The sequence below is a fragment of the Harpegnathos saltator genome, unplaced genomic scaffold (genome assembly GCF_003227715.2).
Source record: "Harpegnathos saltator strain DR-91 unplaced genomic scaffold, Hsal_v8.6 scaffold694, whole genome shotgun sequence".
Lineage (NCBI taxonomy): Eukaryota > Metazoa > Arthropoda > Insecta > Hymenoptera > Formicidae > Harpegnathos > Harpegnathos saltator.
This window is the reverse complement of record NW_020230531.1, coordinates 244,719-267,847: the sequence shown is the minus strand read 5'-3', so window position 1 is coordinate 267,847 and position 23,129 is coordinate 244,719. Positions and strand designations below refer to the sequence as shown.

General features: G+C 38.1%; 2 protein-coding genes across 5 annotated transcripts; one reads left to right on the top strand and one right to left on the bottom strand.

Moving 5' to 3' along the window:
- Positions 1–696: 696 nt before the first annotated feature.
- LOC105190798 (phospholipase B1, membrane-associated) lies at positions 697–4,026 on the bottom strand. Its single transcript, XM_011153730.3, has 7 exons — positions 3,773–4,026; positions 2,995–3,099; positions 2,702–2,913; positions 1,921–2,097; positions 1,381–1,676; positions 981–1,159; positions 697–858 (listed from the first exon to the last, which is right to left on the bottom strand). The coding sequence occupies exons 1-7, from the start codon at positions 3,906–3,908 to the stop codon at positions 716–718; spliced, it is 1,248 nt and encodes a 415-aa protein (XP_011152032.1). The 5' UTR covers positions 3,909–4,026; the 3' UTR covers positions 697–715.
- A 7,702-nt stretch (positions 4,027–11,728) lies between these two features.
- On the top strand, positions 11,729–20,802 carry Sam-S (S-adenosylmethionine Synthetase). 4 transcript variants are annotated; one of them, XM_025305376.1, is made up of 11 exons: positions 11,729–11,964; positions 12,951–13,337; positions 15,633–15,710; positions 16,240–16,362; positions 17,782–17,894; positions 18,885–19,028; positions 19,265–19,483; positions 19,670–19,852; positions 20,031–20,164; positions 20,403–20,526; positions 20,633–20,802. In XM_025305376.1, exons 2-10 carry the CDS (start codon positions 13,223–13,225, stop codon positions 20,506–20,508), a joined length of 1,215 nt encoding a protein of 404 aa, XP_025161161.1. In that variant the 5' UTR covers positions 11,729–11,964; positions 12,951–13,222; the 3' UTR covers positions 20,509–20,526; positions 20,633–20,802. The 4 variants fall into 4 exon arrangements, with proteins under 4 accessions (XP_025161161.1, XP_011152037.1, XP_025161160.1 ...); XM_011153735.3 differs by lacking the exon at positions 17,782–17,894 and adding an exon at positions 16,971–17,083 and having other exon boundaries at positions 20,403–20,802; XM_025305375.1 differs by having other exon boundaries at positions 11,730–11,893; positions 20,403–20,802.
- The last annotated feature ends 2,327 nt before the right edge of the window (positions 20,803–23,129 follow it).

The following is a 23,129-nucleotide window of genomic DNA, read 5'->3' as shown; positions in this document are numbered from 1 at the left end:
AACACCAAATTATCGCTTGATTGTTTCTAATAGATGGGCCGTTCCCAAAATATTAGAAACTAGATTTTCACATAAATCGTATTACAGAGACCGACCCGTTTCACCGGTACTACCAGACGACAACACTAAACATGAATGAAACGGGTCGAAGAGAGGTGCCTTCGAGCTCATCGATGATCCCCACTTTTACTACATATTCAAGATATCTCCGTATTCTTTCCTTCGTATTTCTATGCGGTAGTTGAGGGAGTAAATACGTGAGTAAGAGTGACGGAGTCACAAAGCGGTGTTACGACAAATCGCATCGCTACTAACATTTGCACTATTTTATACTTATGCATACTTTCCCTGATATTTTATTAAAAATCGCTGCTTTGTACAATTATTTCTTGAAAATTACATGAGATGTACTTACTACTCGCGTATCTGACGCGATTCACAAATTAACTATCTTCACAAGCTGGTGAGATTATTTCCTATTCATACATTACGACTTTGAATTCTATAACAAATTAAAAAATATATACGAGAGAGAAAGAGAGAGAGAGAGCGTTTCGAGATTGTTCTTAAGTAATTATGGCATTCTGAAGAATATACGTATTATCGCATTGCAGTCGACTGATTGACGATAATATAATATAATAACGTATCGATATTCTTCGTCCTTTGTCAAACATAAATATTTATCATGTGAATAACAATTAATTTTGCTAAATTATTTTTGCTCTGTTGAATTTCGCATTGTAGCCAAATAAGGCCTTTCCGGAGCCGGGCAAAGAAATTTGTCAAACAGTTTCTGCGAATATTTCGCTTTAGCTCCAACAGGTTCCAACAGATTATTCCATACAGCATTCGAAACTGCAAAAACAAAAGAAACGTCAGTAATGCATGCGTTTGAGATGAATTAAACATTTTCTCATAGTAAAATATAGTTTGACTAGTTCTTTTTTTATATTTCCTGGATGAAGAACCGAGCTTACTCAGAGCGTTAACTTTTTGGGTGACGTGGAAACAATCACTACTGAAATACGTCATATCGGGACTACCATCAGCAGTAGGTGGTATGAATAAATTTAACGTAATAGGCTGAGCTACGACTGTAAAGTCGTCTGTATGGAATTGCGGATAAGTAGAGATTTCTATGTCTAACTCCTGCCATCTGAAATATAATAATAATATATATAATGATAATATAATAATAATCTGAAATACTATAATACTTATAACTTTTTAATTGATGTATATATACATACATCTTTCGCTATTGATAATATTTTTACATTTCCAAAAACGAATAAAAACGTATAAATGATAAAATTTAGAATTTTTTCTGATAGAATTGATTTATAACAGAAGTTTGTGTGGCACATACTAACATACCGTTCAATGATATTATAATATTCTTGTATAAGACTCTGATACTTCTGGCTGAAAAAGCAAGAACATTCGAAAATTGTGGTGAGGTAACATTGAAAAGATTGTTTCTTGCGACTGTCAACTAAAGTTTTTATATGTGCCGGCGGAACTAACGATACGAAAGTCCGCGGCAGATTATCTCTCAATATCGTCAAAACCTCAATCATATCGGCTTTGTGTTTTTCGAGAATTGACCAAGGCGAAGAAGTCCAACATATATTGGTGCAAAAATCGTTATCTCCGATCATCAACGAGATTAACTGCAAACCAGATTATTATTATTATTATTAACATTAAGTTGTCAAGGATACTTTATCAATCGATAGCGTGATATCATCAAGCAAGCAAGAGAATTATAAGAATTAGTATAATAATATTTAATTGTATTGTCGTACAAAGAAGAAGGCAGAATGCAGAATACTGCGAAAAAAAGTAGTCCGCGCAATAGATTACAAAGGAATAAATGTTTTGTAAATATAATTGGATCCATCGAATGTAACGAACCTTCCAATCCTTTTCCACATTTATTCTCGGATCGCTTTTAATTCTTTTAACCAGCACTTCCGCCATATAAGGCATATCCTCAGACATAGCACCGCTCTCAGCGACATTTAGCTGCGATGCTTCGTGAATTGTCAGCGAGTCTTCTTTTGCGTAGCCTATCAAATTGTGGTTGAATTCCTGTACGTTGAAAATTTTTGAGTGACTAATTAGCATATACGCACGTACATTATCGTTCAATATTTCACAACCATTGCTATATACCATACCGCGAATACCGGCTCATTATACCACCCGACTACGAAATATTTATATACCTTTTCCTTTACTTTCTATCATTGTGTGTGTCGTTTTAACGAGTTAGGAAAGGACATGTTCGAATAATATAACGAAAGTATATAAAAACACTGTTCTCTAAATAAAAATCGTTTCGTATTAAATATATATATATAATAAATAAACGTTGCGGCAGGTTATGTAGCTGAAAAAATTCCAATTCGGTAGCACGATTCGATAGCTAGCTGAGCAATGTGTGCATGATACAAGGAAAGAGATATATTAAATTAATGCATCAAGTGAACTAGATTGTCACTCGTCTACATTTATATTACTTTCGACAAGCCCGGAGTAATGGAGGAACGACGACGATTACAATATTGTAAAGTTATTTTTATATATGACGTGAATGAATATGACATTAGTAGCGTGGAATGCGAAATGAGCAGATAAGTACGCAAGGAAAACATATTTCTAAGGATAAAACGTTGACTGATTTGAATTTAACCTTGATGATATTCGGAAGAGTCAGATACTGCCTCCATGTACCTTGACCTCCGCCGAATGCAGCCACTCCTCTATTTTCTATGATAACCTGAAACAGGTTGTGCGCAAAAATTCCAGTTCCAGCTGTTAACGAGTCACCCATCGCAGCAATGACATCGATATCGCCCGGCCTTAATTCATGTATCGAATCCGGCACCTCTTGCGATCTGCCACCTGAAATGAATTTCAAAAAAATCACTCTAAAGTATTCGTACACACCATGTCTCTGCAAATGTCAAAGATCAAATGTTATACCTGTTACGTTACAAGGAAACGGAATATAGTCAGGGACGATTTGCTGCGTACTCTGTGAATCTCTCGCTAATTTGATGTCTTTCCCGCCTTCCGTTCCTGTTCTACCTGCAAAACAAATAACGCGCGTTGAAAGAAGAATACAGTGAATGACTTGAACGATTCAAATCAAGTCTCGTTATTGCTTATAGGATTCACTTTTCTTTTTATTCGCGAAGTTGCGAATGAAAAAGTAACGAGTATTGTTACATTGAATAGAGAGGAAAACAGGAAAAAATGAGAGTGTAAAGAAAGAAAATACTAATTTACGAAATAAATGAAAAATTCGGAATAATATAAACCGGAGTGTAATTTGATACGTTCGTCAAATTACACTCCGCTAAGACGATGAATTATGCGGAACGGAGGTAGCAAGAAACTTTGCAAAGACGCGAGTTACATTCGTTCGTGGCGCGGAGCAGAAAATCTGTTTTCTTCCGAAGCACCATTTAGTAGCAGAGATATATGATCGTTTTTATATGCCTGATAAAAAAGTGATAAAAGATGATTGACGTCAACAACGAAATAAGCACTCGCAAGGAGAACTGTATCGCACTAACATTGCACATTGCGTGCACGTGTACAACTGCATCACTAATTTGTTCCTTAAGACTGCACACAACTTTTCTATCGAAATGCAAATATAAGCAAGTGAACGGAACCAGTGACATATGTGATCGGTGAAAAACCGATGCTTGATAGAAAATTTGACAATTTTCTCAGAATCTTTATTTTTACATACCGAAAGCGTCGAAAGTCCAATTTCGAAAGGTACGTAATAACATTAGATTAAAGGGAGAGTCGAGGTCGGTCTTCTCGGTCGACACATCCGCGCACAGGTGCAACAGGACGTAAAAGAGCTGCCAACGTTTCCACATCGTTCCCTTGGATAAACCCTTGGACGGAATGGGAATAATCACTTTGACGAAACCCACAATGTTAAAACGTTGTAGCTCGTTGTTTCGCGACAGGGAGAAAAGCACCTTGCTGCTCAAGTTCGAGATAAACAATGAATCTTTGCGGAACTCAACTTACAAGGAAGACTCGGTTATATATCGAACGACCTTGATTGACCTGTCCGACGGCTCCAGCGAACAGCCAAGGTAACTACAACGCTGGCCGCAGTGGCCATGTAAGAATAATGAACCGTGATCCTCGTTGCAGGATAAAAGTCGTAGCGAAAATGTTGTGACGAGCGAACTTGTCATTCATATTTCTCGATCTCAATGAAAACATTTTTGGCTTATCAACACCATCGTGTTTTATTATTCGTCAAATCGCACAGTACTACTGTGATAAAAAAATAAGGTGAATTTGTTTATAAAATGAAAAATCTTTATTTATTCTTCCAAATCAATTCCATCGCCTTCAAAGTACTGCCCGTCCGACACAATGCACTTATGCCAAGCTTTTTCCAATCCTCGAAACAACCAGAGAAGTCTTTTTCCGGGATGACCTTCAATACTTTCTTCGATTCGGCTTTTATCTCCTCAATCGAGTCGAAACGGTGTCCCCGGAGCGATCTTTTGAGTTTGTAAGTTAAAAAAGTTATAAACCATAATTTCTTTAATGTTAATAAATTTGTCATCGACGTTGAACGAATATATATATATATATATATATATATATATATATAATGCTATTATTTCTATAGGCGAGGAATTATATTATTGTGTTCAGCAGAAGTAAGCAGCAGACCAAGTTGAGTGATATGAGTATCTTGTTAAAAAAATATCACTCGACTTGGTCTGCTGTTTATTTTTTATGAGCGCAATAACATAATTTTCCACCTATGTAAATGATAGCATTACATACATATTCATTTAACGTCGATGGCAAATTTATAGCTATAAAATTATTAACATTAAAGAAATTATGGTTTATAACTTTTTTAACTTACACTCAAATTTAAAAATATTTTTCACTTAAAATATTATTAGACAATTAATACTCTCCTTTAACATGCTGTTTTACAAATTTTATGAAGCCTTTTGCCACTTTTCTTCACAATCACTATTCGTTTTCTTCATTTCTTCAATTATAACTCAAAGTCTCCAAGACATTTGTGTCTACGCCACAATCACTACTTATTTGATACTCGTATATGCCATCCTTCTGCTCTCGTAATAAGTGACAGCGTTGACGTATGAAGCAGTTGTTGTCTTTTTCTTCAAGTTGGAGCGCGTCCCGAAGTCTACAAAAAATCGGTCGGCACATACCTTTTAGTTCACGAGTGTAGTACACGTATGCGTTGTATCGAAGAAGTGCATCGAGCGTGCCGCGAGGTTCTCTCTTAACTTTTTCAACTTTATGAAATAACTTCCTGAGAATAAAATCGATTCCGAATGTAATACTAAGGATTAATTAAAAATCGATTAATTAATAATTAAAAATCCTCGCATTTCCTCGGTTACAAATACATCAAAATAAGTCCTCATTTAGCGATGATTTATGATTATTCACTGAATAACCCACTGATAATCAAAAGTCTATTCATCTTATTCACTTCGATGTTATAATCAATCATATAATCTTCAACAATTGTAAGTACTATCGAACTCGAATAGATCAAGTTCCATGTCGTTAATCATGGGAAAGAATATCGTTCAAAGAGCATTCATGATGACATCATCAGCCAAGATATTTAGTTTCTTTGAATATGTATAAAATGCAATCAACTGCAAGCAACTGCATAGCTTTAATTAACAGCGAGTAAAACGTTTGAAAAATAATGCGTTACATATTATGTTAATAGCCGTTACTCTTCCATAGATATTACTTATAATTATGTCCTTCTACAATATATACACACACATATATATATATATATATTACTATCTACAAGTAGTTCATTTATTGGTGCATAACATTAATGTGATATCTAAAAATGCGATAAATTAATTTTAGTTTCATTTGATTGACTTCTTTCTTCTAGATGTACTCTCTCAGCTATTCGTAAATCATTCCGTTGTAAACCATACCGTTTGTAAATTATTCATCAGAGATGTGCGTACCGGAGAATATTTTAGCCAAGGTTGAATAAAATTATTCGGCCGGTTTGATCGCGAGAGAGGTGACACAGAGCGAAAGTTGTTTACCTTCTGTTGCATTTCCATTGAAACAAAATGGTAAATGACTTGCATGATTTGCCGCGAGAATGCGACAGCCACAAAACTGTGAGTCGCAGTCGAAACCTTTGTTATCGACATTACAATAATTATTATTGTCGGTTCACAACGAACGATACTATTGTGCCCGATCGTGGCGACTGTTTGACTATTTCCGTCACTATTAGCAGCGTCGACCATCAGTTTACCATCAGATGCATCAGATCGATCAGATGCAGTATCGTAATATTTTGAACCACTTTGAAATTGTTTATCGTCCAGAGTCTCTACGCAAAATGATCCATATTTACCAGAGAATATTTACCAGAGTGCAAGTTAAATCACGTAATATCTAAGAGAATCAACGATAACAACAATTAAGATCTGATTGTTTTTGATTACCAATCAAACCTAAGCGTATATGAATATTTGTTCACGATAATTTCCATTTAATTTATATTTTTCTCCTAACGATTATTGCGTGATTGGATCATTCAAAAAAAAAAAAAAAGAAAATTTCATTGGCCAATCTGTCGCGAGCTTTGCGAATACTTTGAAGTTACTTTGATTATTCCTCCTCTAAATCTGTACTCGCGAGGGGGATTTACAATGTATCTCTGTTTGCTTAGAATATTGCAAGATTATTTTTGAATTATATATCATGTGTGCATTATCAGTGAAGCGTTGCGCATGAAAGACAAACAGCTCCCCACATGTGTCCGCGTGGCAATATATTATTATGAAGTCTCGCTTGCAAATAACACGCGCTCAATAGTGTAAGCGATAACTTTCGATTGGTCAGTCTTTCCTCTCGATACTTGGCGATAACATTACCGCCATTCTGAAATCGATTTACTTTTGTAGAGAAGATTGTTAGGTCGTTCGTTCAAAGCTCCTCCGACAATAAGTATCGCAAGAAAGGAGATATTGGGAAAACATGCGGACGCGGAAATTCTCCCCCGAGTTCTGCGAATGGGAGAGATATTTACGATTTGTGTGTAACGCGTACGAGGACGCGTACGAATATGCGAAAGTTCTCAGCGGGGGATAATTTAAAAGCGGGCACGAACCAAGAGGATCCGTCTCAACATTTAAGAGAATTCGCTCATCTATTTTCAGCGGCGGCACCTCTCGTTGGGCATCGATCGTCGGCTTTTTCCGCAGTTAAGACGTATATAAGGAGTTGAAACCGGAGGATGCGAGTTAGGTGAAAGAAAGGGCAGAGGGGGAGAGAGAGAGAGAGAGAGAGAGAGAGAGAGAGAAAGAGGCGAAGGGAGGAAGAGAGGCAGGGAAAACAGCGAGTAGGTGAGAGGAGAATGTAGGAGGGATCAGCACGTCTCTTAGACATCCCGGTAAACGAGGAGGGTTGTCAGAGGTCAAGGTTAAGGCGAGTGACTCCTGCCTCTCTTTGGCCTTCCTCCCCGGCGCTTTTTCCAGGCCGAAAGTGCAGATTACTCAATATTGCCTTCTAAGCAGACCGGTGTCAAGGGTCACCCAACTTTTCATCGGATCGAAATGACACGATTTCACGATGTCGAAATGCGCGTAAAATTAGTCTTGACTCTCTCTCTCTCTCTCTTTGCCCCCTCTTTGCTTGAAACTGAAACTGAAAATTTAAGAAAAACTGAAAGAACGTAACTGAAACAGCTCGATTTGCCGCACTTTTAAACAGCATTCAACTATGATTACGTAGCGGAGCGCTAACTCATCGCTAACTCAGAGATATTGTAATTATAATTTGGTTATAGTGCATAAATCGAGAGATAAGAGAAAACTGTCGAAGGACAACTGCAATTGCATATGAATTTTTCGTATAGCATTACGATGAGTGATCGTGATAAATGACCAGTCGAGATTCCCCGCGTTATCTCCTGGAAATTCTATTCCCAAGTTAGATAACGCAACTCGCGATATCAGCACTCAATATTATACAATGACAGGCATGTGCGCGATTAAGATTATCTTTTAAACCTTAAAACATTTATTCTCTCTCTCTCTCTCTCTCTCTCTCTCATCATACATAAAACTCTCTTTATACCGTTTACTTTACACTTTATTACTTTAGGCCGAAACTCGAATTACTTTTGATACAAATTTTACTATCATGTTCAAGCTTCAATCGACTGTAGACCAGCGATTTCAACAGCTTTTGTTACGTCGACGTTAGGTATGATTATTCTATTCTGACCTAAAAACAGCAATTTATGTTTAAATGACAATAGCGCATATACGTCACCGTATACTCGCTCGGTGATATTATCGCAGTGAGCACATAGGCACACTAATTTTACTTTAAAATTTTCTTATTGTTAAAGAAGCTAATTGCATAAACCAGTATGTATCGATACAATTTCTAACTACGCTTCTTTGCATTACCCTCTCTATTCAGATGCAAAGAGAACAATCTTGACAATGTGAAATTTATAAAAGGATTACTACGGAAGCTACGTGTGTCGACTGTGAGTTGTTATATAACGTTATTCAGGCCAGTAAAATTATGTAGCTAAACGAAATTTGACACGTCGAGCGCACGTCGAGTAACACACGGTCGCACGGTCGCACGTGCACGTATCGTTGACACGTAAGCGTGACTCGTCCGGTGTGTAGACTATGATAATATAATTTATCTTGATATAACACGACGCACAGAGAACGCCATTGGTGTCGATCTAATACGATCTAATAATCGTGTAATCGATCGTCGTTACTGCGTCCTGTCGGATCTACAGTGCACGAAAGCAACGTTCAAAAATCATGGATGAAAATATATGTCGTAAAAATCGCATCGTAAAACCAATTGTTTATTATTGACAGTTAAAATCTTCGATGCGAACGTCAATTATGCGGTGTCGCAATATCGCGATAGGTCACCAATTTCATTGCGTTGACAGATCAGGGCCGAGTTCATTTCGGATCAAAGAATTTTCCATAAACAGCTCATCGCAATTCACGCAATTCACGCGCGTTATTTCGATCGTAGGAATCGCGCGATTACTAAATCCACTACTGCTTCTTGTAAGCAGGTCAGCTGATAATACTAAAGTGCCTTCCTCGAATCTTCCAACGCCAGTCCCCTTGACTCGTCCAATAAATACGAGGAGAGCCGAAAGCAGTATCCTTTTAGCAATGTGCTCGACTTATCACGCGTATTCTCTTCAACTTTCCTTATGGCGGCCAAGCCATCGCGTACCGTTCGATGTCGAGGTATAAATGTCGCTAGAAGCGATAAATTCGCACAAATAGCGCGAAGCTCTATCAGAGAAAAGTCTCTCAGTGTAGATATTGTGTTGACATAACAAGACAAAAGTTGAAAAGATTCGTACACATGCGCACACATGGTGGGGTAACTTTGGAATTTACGAATTTACGGGACAATTTCCTCTTCTGTATTGCTCGCGTAGCATGACATACACCACACACTTACGTCCGCGGCAACTGTGAACTTTGACTATCTGTCATTTGTCTGTCAAGAGAGAAGGTGCTCGATCGACAACAACGAAAAGCGAATGCGATGAAAGTTATATTCATCCCGGAGACGGAATGTCGGACACGTAACAGTTCAATGAGCCCGCGAACAATCGATTGATCTAATCGTTGAGCTCAAAGGGCGCGCACATGGACGCGGCGTTGCGGGACAAGTGTGATTCGATGTATCGATTGCGAGTATCGAGATAAGAGCCATTGAAAAATTCGAAACTACGTGACACGCCAAAGTGACCGTTTGAGCAAGCTTGTCAGTATTTTCACGCATTATCAATAGGAGGAGAACACATATAGATGCAGATGATACAGAAGAAGTAGGAAGTACTTTCCACACGTTTACGGACCAAGACACAGCAATTGTTATATTGTTATTGCTCGATGTATCGACCGTTCGAAGAATTTTATTTGGAAATGTTTTCTCTTGCGTTATATCCAAATATTCTTATCCCAAAAAGATTGGACAGAAATAACACTCGATAAAAGATACGGACATATCGCCCGTTAAAGTATCGTCCTCTCTCAACGGTAATTTAATTTACAGGCAAAGTCTGAAATCGAGAAGAAAAACTTGGTGCCTCCCGTGCCTCCTCGTTTGCGACGGTATCATTGATGTATTGTCCGCATATATATATATATATATATATCGACGTATACTCCTTTGCTCGCGACAACGAAATGGAATTTTACGTTTTTGCTGGTTGTGCAATTATTCATTCCCCGCGAATAATTCGAAATATCTTTGATGGTGAATGCCAGCAAAGACGCATACCGGCATACAACGATATTACAACATCGAGGCTTATTATAGACCTCGCCGTCGCGTCATCGCGACGGTTAACGATACGGCATATTTATATGTAAAGAAGGTAAAAAGGAGAGTGAGCGCGATTCAATATTTCTCCGTCATACTTGACGCCGTCGGCGAATGATAGCATAGCTTCTTCATGCGACCCGCTTAATTCCGCTGTTGTACTTACTAAAAAGAAGCGATTTCACGAATTTATCGACCTGCCTGAGTGGCCTGATGTCACTCTCGTGTGATGCAAACGAGATAAAAATTGCCTCCCTTACCGCTCGCGTCTACGCCGGCGAAAAACAACGTGTGTTCCCCCGTGCTGCACGCAGTGCAAAAACCCGCTCTCGAGCAATGACGCGAGCTGTATATAGTCAGTGGATTACAAAACTCTTCAAGTTCATAGCAGCTCCTAATCGCCTCGCAGGTTATCGTACGGGTGCAAGTAAGGCTAGCAGTTTTGCGTAGTCCGCACGTTAGAGGAAAAGTATCATCTACGTGAGAGAAAAGAACGCGCAGCGGCAATTTACGTCATAATTCGCAACATGCAACTATTCATCAATGATGCACATCGCGCACATAGTTGGCTATAAATTAGCTGCTGGAAAACTGAATTTAAGTTCGCGATACGATTAAGTGAGATAAAATCATGATTACTAATTATATTCGGATTCCGATAATATCTGGATTATCTCCCCCCTTCCCGCGCGGACCGGACCGCTCGCAGACTATGATGATCATTGCCGTCAACTTGAGCGCGAATGAATCAATTGCGGGCTTTACTTTCACGAAGCGTGACTTGTGACGTCACTTGTAAAACGAAATGATCAACAATATTGGGCATGAGTTGCAACATGTTACGGACGTGCTACGTCATGTTTCTCTATGAGAAATATTACGCAGATACGCAATTAACGTCTTTTATTGTGCGAAAAGAATTGGTAATTTGTCAGATTGTTAGAAATTTGTAAAATATTTTTATTTGCTCTTTGCTTTCACTTTACACTCACACTTTACATTCACACAGCCATTTTCTTCAGCAAATTTGTATCTTTACCTTTATCGTTCAAGATCTCTAATCCTGCTGCCACATTTTTTAAATAAAGAGTTTCTGCATTCTTTACGAGTCTCATTGTGCATTTCCATTCGTTTTGAAGGAACACACGAAACTATATAAATTTATGCACTGGCAAAAATAGTGATTCATCATGTCATCTTGACATCATTCAATCGCATCTGTCAAATCCCCTCTTTCGTGACTGTATCGTCAACGCTGAACGATATATAACAGTGTGGCTGCGACTTACGTACGCTCACAGTAGATTTTCAACGTCTTTGAACGGGCGTATTGGGTGACGACGTCGACGCTGACGTCGTGATTAAGTTCAGAGCTGGAGTTGCGGTTTCACAATCCAGAATTTTGCAAATACGCGAATCAGTTTGTCGGAGAAACAGGGTAAACGAACGCGAATATGCGAAGGTATCGTTGATTCGAAAACAAAAATAACGACACGTGCGAATATCAATAAACGCGCTGATAAAGTGTCATCGGTAAGAACCTCATAACTGATGGCCTCATATCAATTTGTATTATTCGTATCCTCATTCTCTCAACGATCGAATGCCGATCGTCTTATCGTCGCGTCGGTTCCTGATTGAACATTGCGCGCGTGTAAAATATATTAATTCGGATAATTTAATTCGGATGATTATATTAAACATTAAATGCGAGAGCCGATTGCACAAGTCACTCCGAGCATGATGAAATATTGAAAGTATCGAATATAAATAATCGGCGTACGAAATAAAGTGACGAGTGACGCGCATCCCGCGTAATAGGGATCACAGTATCGTGTCGATAAATATCGTGTCGGTAAGGCAAAAATATCAGCGTATTACGCGATAAATTACAACACATCCACAAAAATCGTGGCGTTACAATCGATTCGGTTCTGTTCGATTTTGAGAGAGACGCTCTATCTTATTATAATTTAAGGTATCAATTTCTAAGGCGATCGTCTCGCCAGTTACATACGCAGTTATCGGTGTGTGCCTATCACACCTAGCAGGCGTCGAGCACGTGGATGACGGAGGCCGGCGGCGCGGCGGTTCTTCGAATTTCGCGGTGGTCACGAAGGGGTGGGTCACGTGAGCGACGAAGCCGGCCGAAGGCGCGAGCGACCGAACCGAGGTTATAAATACCGGGTAGCAGCGCGCGGGGAACCTCTTTTACTCGCCACAACGCGTCGCGTCGCGTCGTGTCCGTTCGTTCGTTTCGTCTCGATCATTACGCGGTGTGTGCCGTGTGAGAGGAGTGTGGAAAAACTCTGCTCGCTTGTGCCTTCGTCTTTTCGTTCCTCTCTCGCTCCGTCGTTGTCTCCTCTCGTTTCGTCCCGTTCCTCGTTCTGCCTGCTGTCTCTCTTTCTGCTTTCATTTCGTCGTTTTGTTTCATCTCGTCCCGTCGGCGTTTTCTGCTATCTCTCTCTCTCTCTCTTTCTCTTTCTCTCTTTCTTTCTTTCTCTCTCTCTCTCTCGTAGAACAACACGCGTCAACGAGGATACTGTTCGTTCGCGCGCACAGTATTATAATATACACGGGGAGGAACGTGCGTAACGCGACGGCGAGACATCCCTCTCTTTCGGAGGAGGCACATATAAGGGCTCGAACGCGAGCAGTAGTCAGCTAGCCAGCCAGTCATCTAGCGAGCAAACGGCAGGCAGGTGGAAGTTGTCGCGAACACAAGCTTCGAGCAGCGAGAAGTACTACGGCAACCACGACAACGGCGGCGACGAGCCCGAAACGTAGGAAAATGCCGGAGACTGCACACCACATGAACGGCTACGCGAATGGTCACACGCCGCCCGAGCTGCAACAGGGCACCACTTTCCTGTTCACCTCGGAATCGGTCGGCGAGGGACATCCAGGTGAGTTTTGCGGGGTTTATTCTTTTCAGATTTAGTGGCGTAATCCTGCATCATGGTTTGGGGATAGCTCCCTCTCTCTCCCTCTCTCTCTCTCTCTGTCCTTCTCTTTCTCTCTTTGTACCGAAGTTAGCGCTGTACGTCGCGCGCGCCGCCATGGCTGGGACGAACATCATCTTCGTAATCCGGCTCGCATCACTGCTAGCGTTACCAATTTACTTCTCGTTTCTTGTTTCTCTATTTTTCCCTTCAACCTGCTAAGTGACAATCATGCTCTCGATCACCACCGATACTATCGGGGTTATGTTCCAAAGAACGGGAGGAACATATCGTGCGCGCGCGCACAAGCTAACCGATTCTTCTTTCCTGTCTCTCTCTCTCTTTCTCTCTCTCCCTCTCCCGTATCTCGTATTTCTTCTGTTCTCGATTCTCTTCGCCAAAATTCAGCCGCCTCGTGCGCGCCTTGCACGCTTCGTTCCCGGTGCATTGCCCGGGGTACTGTCGTGCACGAAGATGAGCGAATATACCAAGAACACGTCGCTGACTGTGAGACCGCGCCATGTGCTCGCAGCGCGATCGCTGCGACTCATTTGATAACACGCTCTGAGAACCGTGCCGGTTAAAAAATTCACATTGTAATAAAGCCTTGAAGCTTTAAAGTTCTAAACCTGTAGAAGCAAAGAGTAGATCGAGAGACATCGATAATAATACCATGCAGTTTCGTTTGATACACTTTTAGCATGGACTTTTAGTATCGTGTCTAAGTTTGGTATTCGTGGATTTGTGTCATAATATTCGTACGTTCTGAGGCCATTCTTTTGTGTTCGTTTACTGCTTCGTTACTGATAACGCGCATAATTTATCTCTTTTTAGATTTTGTCCTTTGTCCTCTACTTTTAGATACAGTACTATGAATGCTAGATATGAATGCATAAGTATCCAATCACCATATATAAAACCTGAAAGAATCTTGAAGAAACAGATAAAATTGACAATATGAAATTTGCACAATCACAAATTACGTTTATGTGGCAATCAAAAGTTTAATCAAAGATTCATCGATTTAGTAACAGCCAATATGTTTATGTCATCGGTATAAAATATTACTGATGTTACAAAAGTAATTATAATGTCAAAAATTGTTTAATTTGTTATATGCCAATCATATAAACATAAATTATGGATATTACTAGATCTTGTAGGAATATAAATGTAATCAATCTCTTTCTAAACTACGAAATAAGATCTTTAGATTTGTGATTCTACATTCAGACAATGTACGAATTGTTTTAAATTAAAGTAAAATTATGACTATGCATCTTTTATAATAATCGATGCAAAAAAAATGGTAACACCTCTCTCTCTCTCTCTCTCTCTCTCTTTTTCAATGTAGACGTTTTACATACATATCTATGTCAGCCATTTTGGAACACTATATTGAAAACGGAAAATATTTAAGAGCTATTCATATTATTAATGAAATCACTTAAGTTTAAGAAACTGTATGATGCAGTAAAATAATAATGTAAAATAAAGTATAAAAGCAACAAATGTTCCATACTAGAAACAATATTTTCCTCGTTTCTGATGTCATCATTCAAAATGGCTGCTTTCTGTATTCTATTGATATTCTAGAAAGATCTTGTAAGCTAGAATCGTGTAAGAAGTTAATTCGATTGCGTTTAATTTGAATCTGTATACCTCAAATACTTTCAGCATTACCAATTCATTTACGCGTCATACATGCCAGTGCTAATTCTACAACTTAACGGTCTCTTCCCTGCTAGATCACGGCTCTAATTATATCAAAGATAAAGAAAGAAGCTTTAATATGAGTCGCCAGTAATTCAGGTTGACTACATTTTGATTTAGTGATTTGTTTTCTTCCTCCTAGATTTATACATGTTCCTTTTTTTTTTTATTTGTGATGCAAAATGAAAAAGATTGAATTAACAAGTATTTGTGTTTCTTTAGAACCAGTAACATTTTTAAAAGTTTTAAAAGTAAAGTATAATTTCTGAACCATATAGCCGGTTATGTCAATATTATTACATACATAATTTATATTTACGTATGATAATTAGAAAATATTAGGTTTTAAAAATGTATATGTTTTTATAGATAAAAGAGCAATTATGTTACATCCCATGTGCAAGTTTTATACAAGATAACTAGAATACTAAAATATTAAAGATAATGTTTCAAAAATTTATATTTTAAGGATGACTTTTATATTATTTGCATAACTAAATTTTCTATTAATTAATATTTTAATGTGTTTTTCATATTTTATTTTAGATAAAATGTGCGATCAAATAAGTGACGCTATCCTGGATGCACATTTAAAACAAGATCCTGATGCTAAGGTGGCATGTGGTAAGTTTCACTAAATTACTATTAATTTCTTTAAACACTTGAATATATGTGTTAGTATATTATGTGATATTTATTTATAAATTAGTTTGTTCAGCTAACAAAACTGAATTAATTCAGCTCTGAACTAATTTAAGGCCAGAAAATACAATTTCTGGATTCTTTTATTCATATTTATATCATTTTTATTCATATTTATATCATATTTATTCATGTTTATATCATAAAAATAAATTTCTGTTTCTGAAAATGCTCCAAAGACAAGAAATAATTTTCATAAATACAGTTACTGTTAGCATTAACTTTGCTGCTTATTGATTGACTTTATGAGTTATGTAATTTATTCCTTAGATATTTTATTTCTTAAATATAAATATATTGAAATATATTTTATAATATATATGCGTGTATATACGCACGCACGCACGCACGTACATGCACATCGTGCATTATATATTAAATATAATTTGAAGTGTAATTTGTACGTTATATAGACGCATAATGTTACAAGAATATTTTTTATTTGTAACAGAAACTGTAACAAAAACTGGAATGATACTACTGTGCGGGGAGATTACATCAAAAGCTGTAGTAGACTATCAGAAGATTGTTCGGGACACAGTGAATCATATCGGCTATGATGACTCTTCGAAAGGTACTGCAACTGCCATTGTAGCACTTGCTCTTAATTTCAGCGATGTAATTTTACGTCTATCATTTCTTTCTACTATCTTTGACACTCTGTTGGATATTATTTGTATGTTCGCGAGGAAAGTTAGAGCTCCTACACTTCTACGAGAAATCCGTGACAATAACACATGCATGCCCTGTGGCTGAATACGTTAGCCAGATCTATCGTTCTCATGAAATACGCCTCACATGGTTACTTTTCATCACACGTCGTAAAGACACGATCAAATCATGGCACGAAAGATTCAAGAGCCAAACATCGTATTTCCTTTCCTGTCTCTCCCGAGCATATTTTATACGAATAGCGAAACTAAACAAATACGCAATGTGTTAGTTTACACACGAGTACAGTGTACACTGAAACGAGGATAAGAGATCACCCTAACAACATTTTACATACGCATTGAGATGTTGGACTTGGAGAATTCCATGCCTTGATCGTTCGGATAATCAATATGCTGCTCCATTACTTATTTGGGAAAGATCATACACAAAAAAAAAGAGAGAAAGAAAAGTATCAAAGAAATAAGATGCTCAAGACTGTGTAACGTAAGCATATCATGGTCGTGGCAGGATTCGATTGGCGTACGTTGAACCTTTTGGTGGCGATCGAACAACAATCCCCAAATATCGCTGATGGTGTTCATGTGGACAGGGAAGAGAAGGACGTGGGTGCAGGTGATCAGGTACATAACCCATTCTCAGCCCGTGCCACAGAGCAGCCAAAAATAATTCAATATCGACAACATCCCCTGTTTTCTTGCGCTTCGTGAATCTTTTCGTCCCTCTTTCTCTTAAGAGAAAAGAAAAAAATCAAACATTTTCATTATCAACCTGTTATTATTGTCATTATTGTGTATGACGGAGCGTGTGTTACATTTTTGTATGCGTGTATGTGCCTCGTACAGGTGCAGGTGGAATAGCGAAAAGCTTACAATATAAAAAACGACAAACGCGCGCGCGCGCGCGTGCGTATGTGTGTGTGTGTGTATGTGGGAGGGGGGGTGTGGGTATGGAAACGTTGAAGAAGATGTTAATTTGTCAAAAACGTACTGAAGATTAACGACGAACAATGTTAGAACATTGGGCTTTGCATTCGTGGCAAAGTGTCGCAAAATCTATTACTTTTACTGATGTCACACATAATATATAAAAAATGAATTCGTGCAAAAGTGTATCGAGTACGTGAAACGATTTGTACATGCAAGAAACAGTCCACAGTGTTAGTGTTTAGTATTAATCAAGATAGGATCATTAGAACGGACGAAATTCGATATACTGGGACGACGGAAACTTGGTATCGGCTTGATAGCCTGGCGAAAAGAGCGCTGTCGTACAAACAACGGTGGACATCTTTGTCTGATCACACTGATGATTTCTGCAGGTTTTGACTACAAGCTGTGCAACGTTCTGCTGGCGCTCGATGCTCAATCACCAAATATCGCGGCAGGCGTTCACGAGAACCGTAGTGACGAAGAAGTGGGAGCAGGAGATCAGGTTAATTAGCATTGTCATCGTTGAGTTATCTCTTTTCGTCACTATTATACTCGTTCTTCTTTCAACGTTTTCTCAATTTTTGTTATCTAATAGCGTCTCTTCAGTAGCTTTATAAATAACATACTTCTTACTTTTCTTTTGTTTTGCTCGTAACACATTGGCCTGTTTATTTCTTGCTGTGACATTGTTAGGACCGATTCACGCTGTTCTCCCCAAGGTAGTGGTACTATTCCTTATCTTATATTGTTTTACGCCTGACTGTTTAAATCAGAAATTAACGCGCGAGTTTACGTGCGTATATGTATAATAACTCCTCTAACTTTTAGCTAGAATATCGAGTAGATGGTGTGGAAAGAATGGATAAATGAATGAATATTCCAAATGTATATTGTGGTTAATGTGACGAAACTGTGCGAATGAACATTGTGAAGCCATCGAAATGTAACGGTTGTGGAATATTACCGCACTGTGTAGACACTAATCTTCCCGGTCGAGTAACCATGATCTTCGTACTTGTACGATCAACTCGTTCTCGCTCGACAATGTCGAACATTGTTGAATAATTTATTCGAACATCAAGTTCAATATTGACCGAAGTTATACAAATTTAATTCAACTTGGTAACTGGTAGTTATTGATGTGGTGTAATTGGATTGTGATAACTGGTGTAACCAGCGGCGCAAGTTGGCAATCGCTTGTTAAAGTTGAGTTGTCCCTTGAGCCTCTGCACTACCGTGATTCCCATTTAATAATTACCCCTACTGTTGTATCTCACTTTACTTTTTTGCTCTGTGTGGCACCTTTTATTGCATGTTAGACTTATCGCTTTGTTATATTTTCTTTATAGTTGTACATAATACTATGCACATTAGCATATATATGCAACGATTTGCACACTTTACGAGATCTTTCCTGTCTTAAGCTAAAAACCTTTCTTTTAATAAGAAAATAAATAAATTTTAGCTGGAATAACTCGAATTCTTCCATCAGGGTTTAATGTTTGGGTATGCCACCGACGAGACCGACGAATGTATGCCATTGACGGTTGTACTTGCACACAAATTGAATCAAAAGATCGCTGAATTAAGACGAAGTGGAGAACTATGGTGGGCTCGTCCAGATTCGAAAACACAGGTTTGTACACTCGTATCTTTTTGCGTTAATTTTCGAAAAATACTGGACCGCGACTTGTACGATACAATGATGTTTCTTGTGTATTTGCTACTCTTGATTGCTATGATGTAAACACCCTAACTGAGTATAATTTGAAGTAGAAATATTGTATATTTCTACTACGCCTTTTTATGTTTGAAATATAATACGTAATTGTAATGTGGTATATATGGTGTATGGGGTTATGTTCACAACAGGTAACTTGTGAGTACATTATGGACCATGGAGCTTGCGTGCCCATAAGAGTTCACACTGTTGTAGTATCATTACAACACAGCGAAAAGATCGGTCTAGATGAGTTACGCAAGGCAGTCATGGAAAAGGTTATTAAAGAAGTGATACCAGCGAGATACTTGGATGACAGGACGATCTTTCACGTGAATCCTTGCGGACTTTTTATTATCGGTGGACCACAGGTATATACAACTAAAAAATGGCGAATTAAATGTCACACGTTGTAGTCGAAGTGTTATGTTAATTTGCACAATGTAACATTTCATTCGACATATTCAGTACTCAATCTTAATTAAAGCCTATGTTATATTTTACGAGATATTAATTTTATGTATATATATATATATATATATATATGAAAAAAATAGAGCGACGCTGGCCTCACGGGACGGAAGATCATCGTAGATACGTACGGTGGTTGGGGAGCGCACGGTGGTGGTGCATTCTCCGGTAAAGACTTCACAAAGGTGGACAGATCGGCTGCATATGCTGCAAGATGGGTTGCCAAGTCTCTGGTGAAAGCCGGCCTGTGCAGGCGCTGTCTTGTACAAGTAATGTTTATACGTTATATTATATTCTTATACTCTCGCAAGTAATATCATTCATGTGTCATGAACCAACTTTTTTCATAGTGTGCAAAATTCTGATTTACATTAATCATATGTAACATTTACTTAGGTTGTACGACTTACATGTTGTGTACATCGAAAGTTTATTTGGGTTTATTAGGTTTCCTATGCTATTGGAGTGGCGGAACCTTTATCAATCACAGTCTTTGATTACGGCACATCTACGCGCTCTCAGAACGAGCTCTTAGATATAGTGAACAAAAATTTTGATTTACGACCCGGAAAGATCGTCAAGTACGTATATACTTCTTAATGTATATTTTTATTTATTCACGATTATTGTGCGTCATCGCATACACGCATACACACGCAAGACATGTTACACAAATTGTTATCGCGAGTTTTTTACAATGTTGTGTACATCTCTTGCGAGATAATATGTGTTACCATAATCAGACGTATTGTAACGAGTACATTTTGTCAGCGATAAACTGGAATACAGGGATGTAAACAGGTTGCCATCTTGTTACAGGGAGCTGAATCTTCGCAATCCTATTTATCAACAAACCAGCACGTACGGTCATTTTGGACGAGATGGTTTCACATGGGAACAACCAAAGAAGCTGATCCTCGATTGATGAGAGAGCGTTTTTTAAGTTAGTCTCGGCGTTTCGCGACTCAAATATTTGACATAAAACGTCTTTCTCCTCCTTCCTTCCCCCCCTCTCTCTCTCTCTCTAATGTTCTATCTATTTCTTACAGTAACCGTGTTATCTCGTAAAATATCCGAGATTCTTCGATCTCCGTAATGCCGCAACCACTGAATCCATCAGTTCCTTATGCCAATTTTAGCAGTAGTGAGGAGAGCGAATGCCCTGTACTTCTCTCCTCTCGTGCCATGGAATACCGGATATTACAAGTGACGACAGGCATAGTACAAATCACGTTCATAATCCGACACGCGGGTATGGGCAATCGTTTCTTCCTTCTTTTTTCGGAATCGATTCTTCTCGAACGGCAATCCCTTGACGCGATTCTCTGACGAGTATCTTATCTAGTATAATGGACATGGAGTGCAAGAAAAGGGTAAACCGAGCCTATCGCAAAAGCCTTATCATGCAAGTCCATTCATATCCTGAGGGGCTCCTGAACATTTTGTTTAACCTCGGTAAACTTTCTCTGACAACGGCAAATTGTCTACGGCCTTGTCACGAATGTGGAAGAAGGGGATATAAGAAAAAAAAACTGTTGTAGCGAGAATCTAACGACAATTTAATGTTTGAGAAGGGTGTATAAATAGGGACTATCGGTACAAGTTTTCGAGATGAAACAGCAGTCTCGTAGATTTTTAGTGATATTATAATAGTCTCTCGTGCACGTACATGGAAGTTCGACGCTCCCATTTAATCGTAAATTAATTAAATATAGATATCTGGAACCGAATATCTGGTACAACGGAGATATATATATATATATATATACATACATACATATACGTGTGTATGTATATATATGTATATATATATATATATATACACATACATACGTACATACATATATATATATATATATATACACAGAGTATCTGTAAAGTCCGGACTCCACCTCTGTGGATCTCGAACGGCTTTAAATATGAAAAAATGTTTCAGACAAAAGTTGTAGGATATTGAGGGGACACGTGATAAAAATATGGACTTGACTTTGAGTGACTTTATCAATGCCAAGTCAATGTGATCGATATTTTCTTAAATGAAACTTCCTATTTTTTATTGCATATTCTTGTAGCCCTTGTCGAGACGTTTTCAAAACACTATCTATTTTTGTTTCTTTGCGCAAGCCATTTCCAAGATATGAAGCTTCAAAGTTTACATATCGCCGGCATTTGTATTACCAAGGTATATCGCGTTGAGGTTTTACGCTATCCCCCTTTAGGATTTAGGATACTCCTACCTACAGATACCTGTATGTGTATGTATATATGTATGTATGTATGTATATAACACTACCAAAATTAAAAAATCCCATACTTTATTTTGTTTCCCGTTCATCGATCGGTCATTCGTGTACGTATCTTTGTTAGAATTGTTAATCGCTCGAGAGTATGAGAGATATGTGAATTGGCGATGATAACGTGTCCTCGGCAAACTTGTACGTAGCAAAGCTGGAAATGACGTTTCGTGGGTTGCATTCATGAGTTTTACACGAGAGACGATTTCGTCGTAACACCGGGCCGATCAGTCGTCGGTGAGAGCAGCCGTTGTTAAGCATTTTAGAATATTTGAAAATTGTCAAAATAGAGGAGTAGCTGCGTTATAAACTTAGGTTTTATTGGTTTATAGCTTGCGTGAATACGGTAACATGATCGAATCTGCGAACATTTGGGTTCGCTCGATAAAGTGCATAGTCGTTTCCCTCTTTGCTATTCGATTTTATTCAAGTAGAATAATTACAACAAACATCAGGAAAAATCATTAATGCCGTAGAGGAGAGGTCCAGCACAGATCGTGTGACGGAGCTCAGAAATTGAGAAAATTTTCATTGTTTTGGTTTACGTGTTCGGCGTGTCCTTACTGCATTTTAACAGAAAATTTGGAAAAGAGAAACCATTGTAAAAAGATTAGTAATTTTCTGTCAGAATTAATGTATGTACGATTTGTGATGCAACAATATCGGCAATATGTAACAGTGCACAAGATCTTCTAAAAAAGAAAAAAAAAAGAAAGAAAGACATAATAAAACGGATTTTTTAATAAAAAAATTTATCTGTCATTCATTTCGTATATTACCATTGTCTAAACAAAAGATACATGATCCTTGATCTTCCCAGCGTTCCGACATGATTTACAACTAGAGGGCTAATGTTGCATTTCTATAAACGTTTTCCCGATAAGAGAGAAAGACATTATTATTGAGCTCTGTTGCACTAGACACTGCGACTGGCTAATAGTTCGCTGAAGTAGCGAGAAATTTGTGTACATGTGTGTGTATATATATATATATATGTGTGTGTGTGTATATATATATATATATATATATATTTTGCACGATCATACGTTATTCATCATTGTTCAACTATGTAACGAGATGTATAAACGATTTTAACGTTATAAAACAATGAGTGTAACGAAATAATTCACACGTATATTTTACCTTGTTATGCATTTTGTTACATTGTGTCAATACTTTTACGATGTATCATAGATACATATTATTCAACATGAAGGTATGAATGTAAGGTACTTCTATGTGATTACAGAGA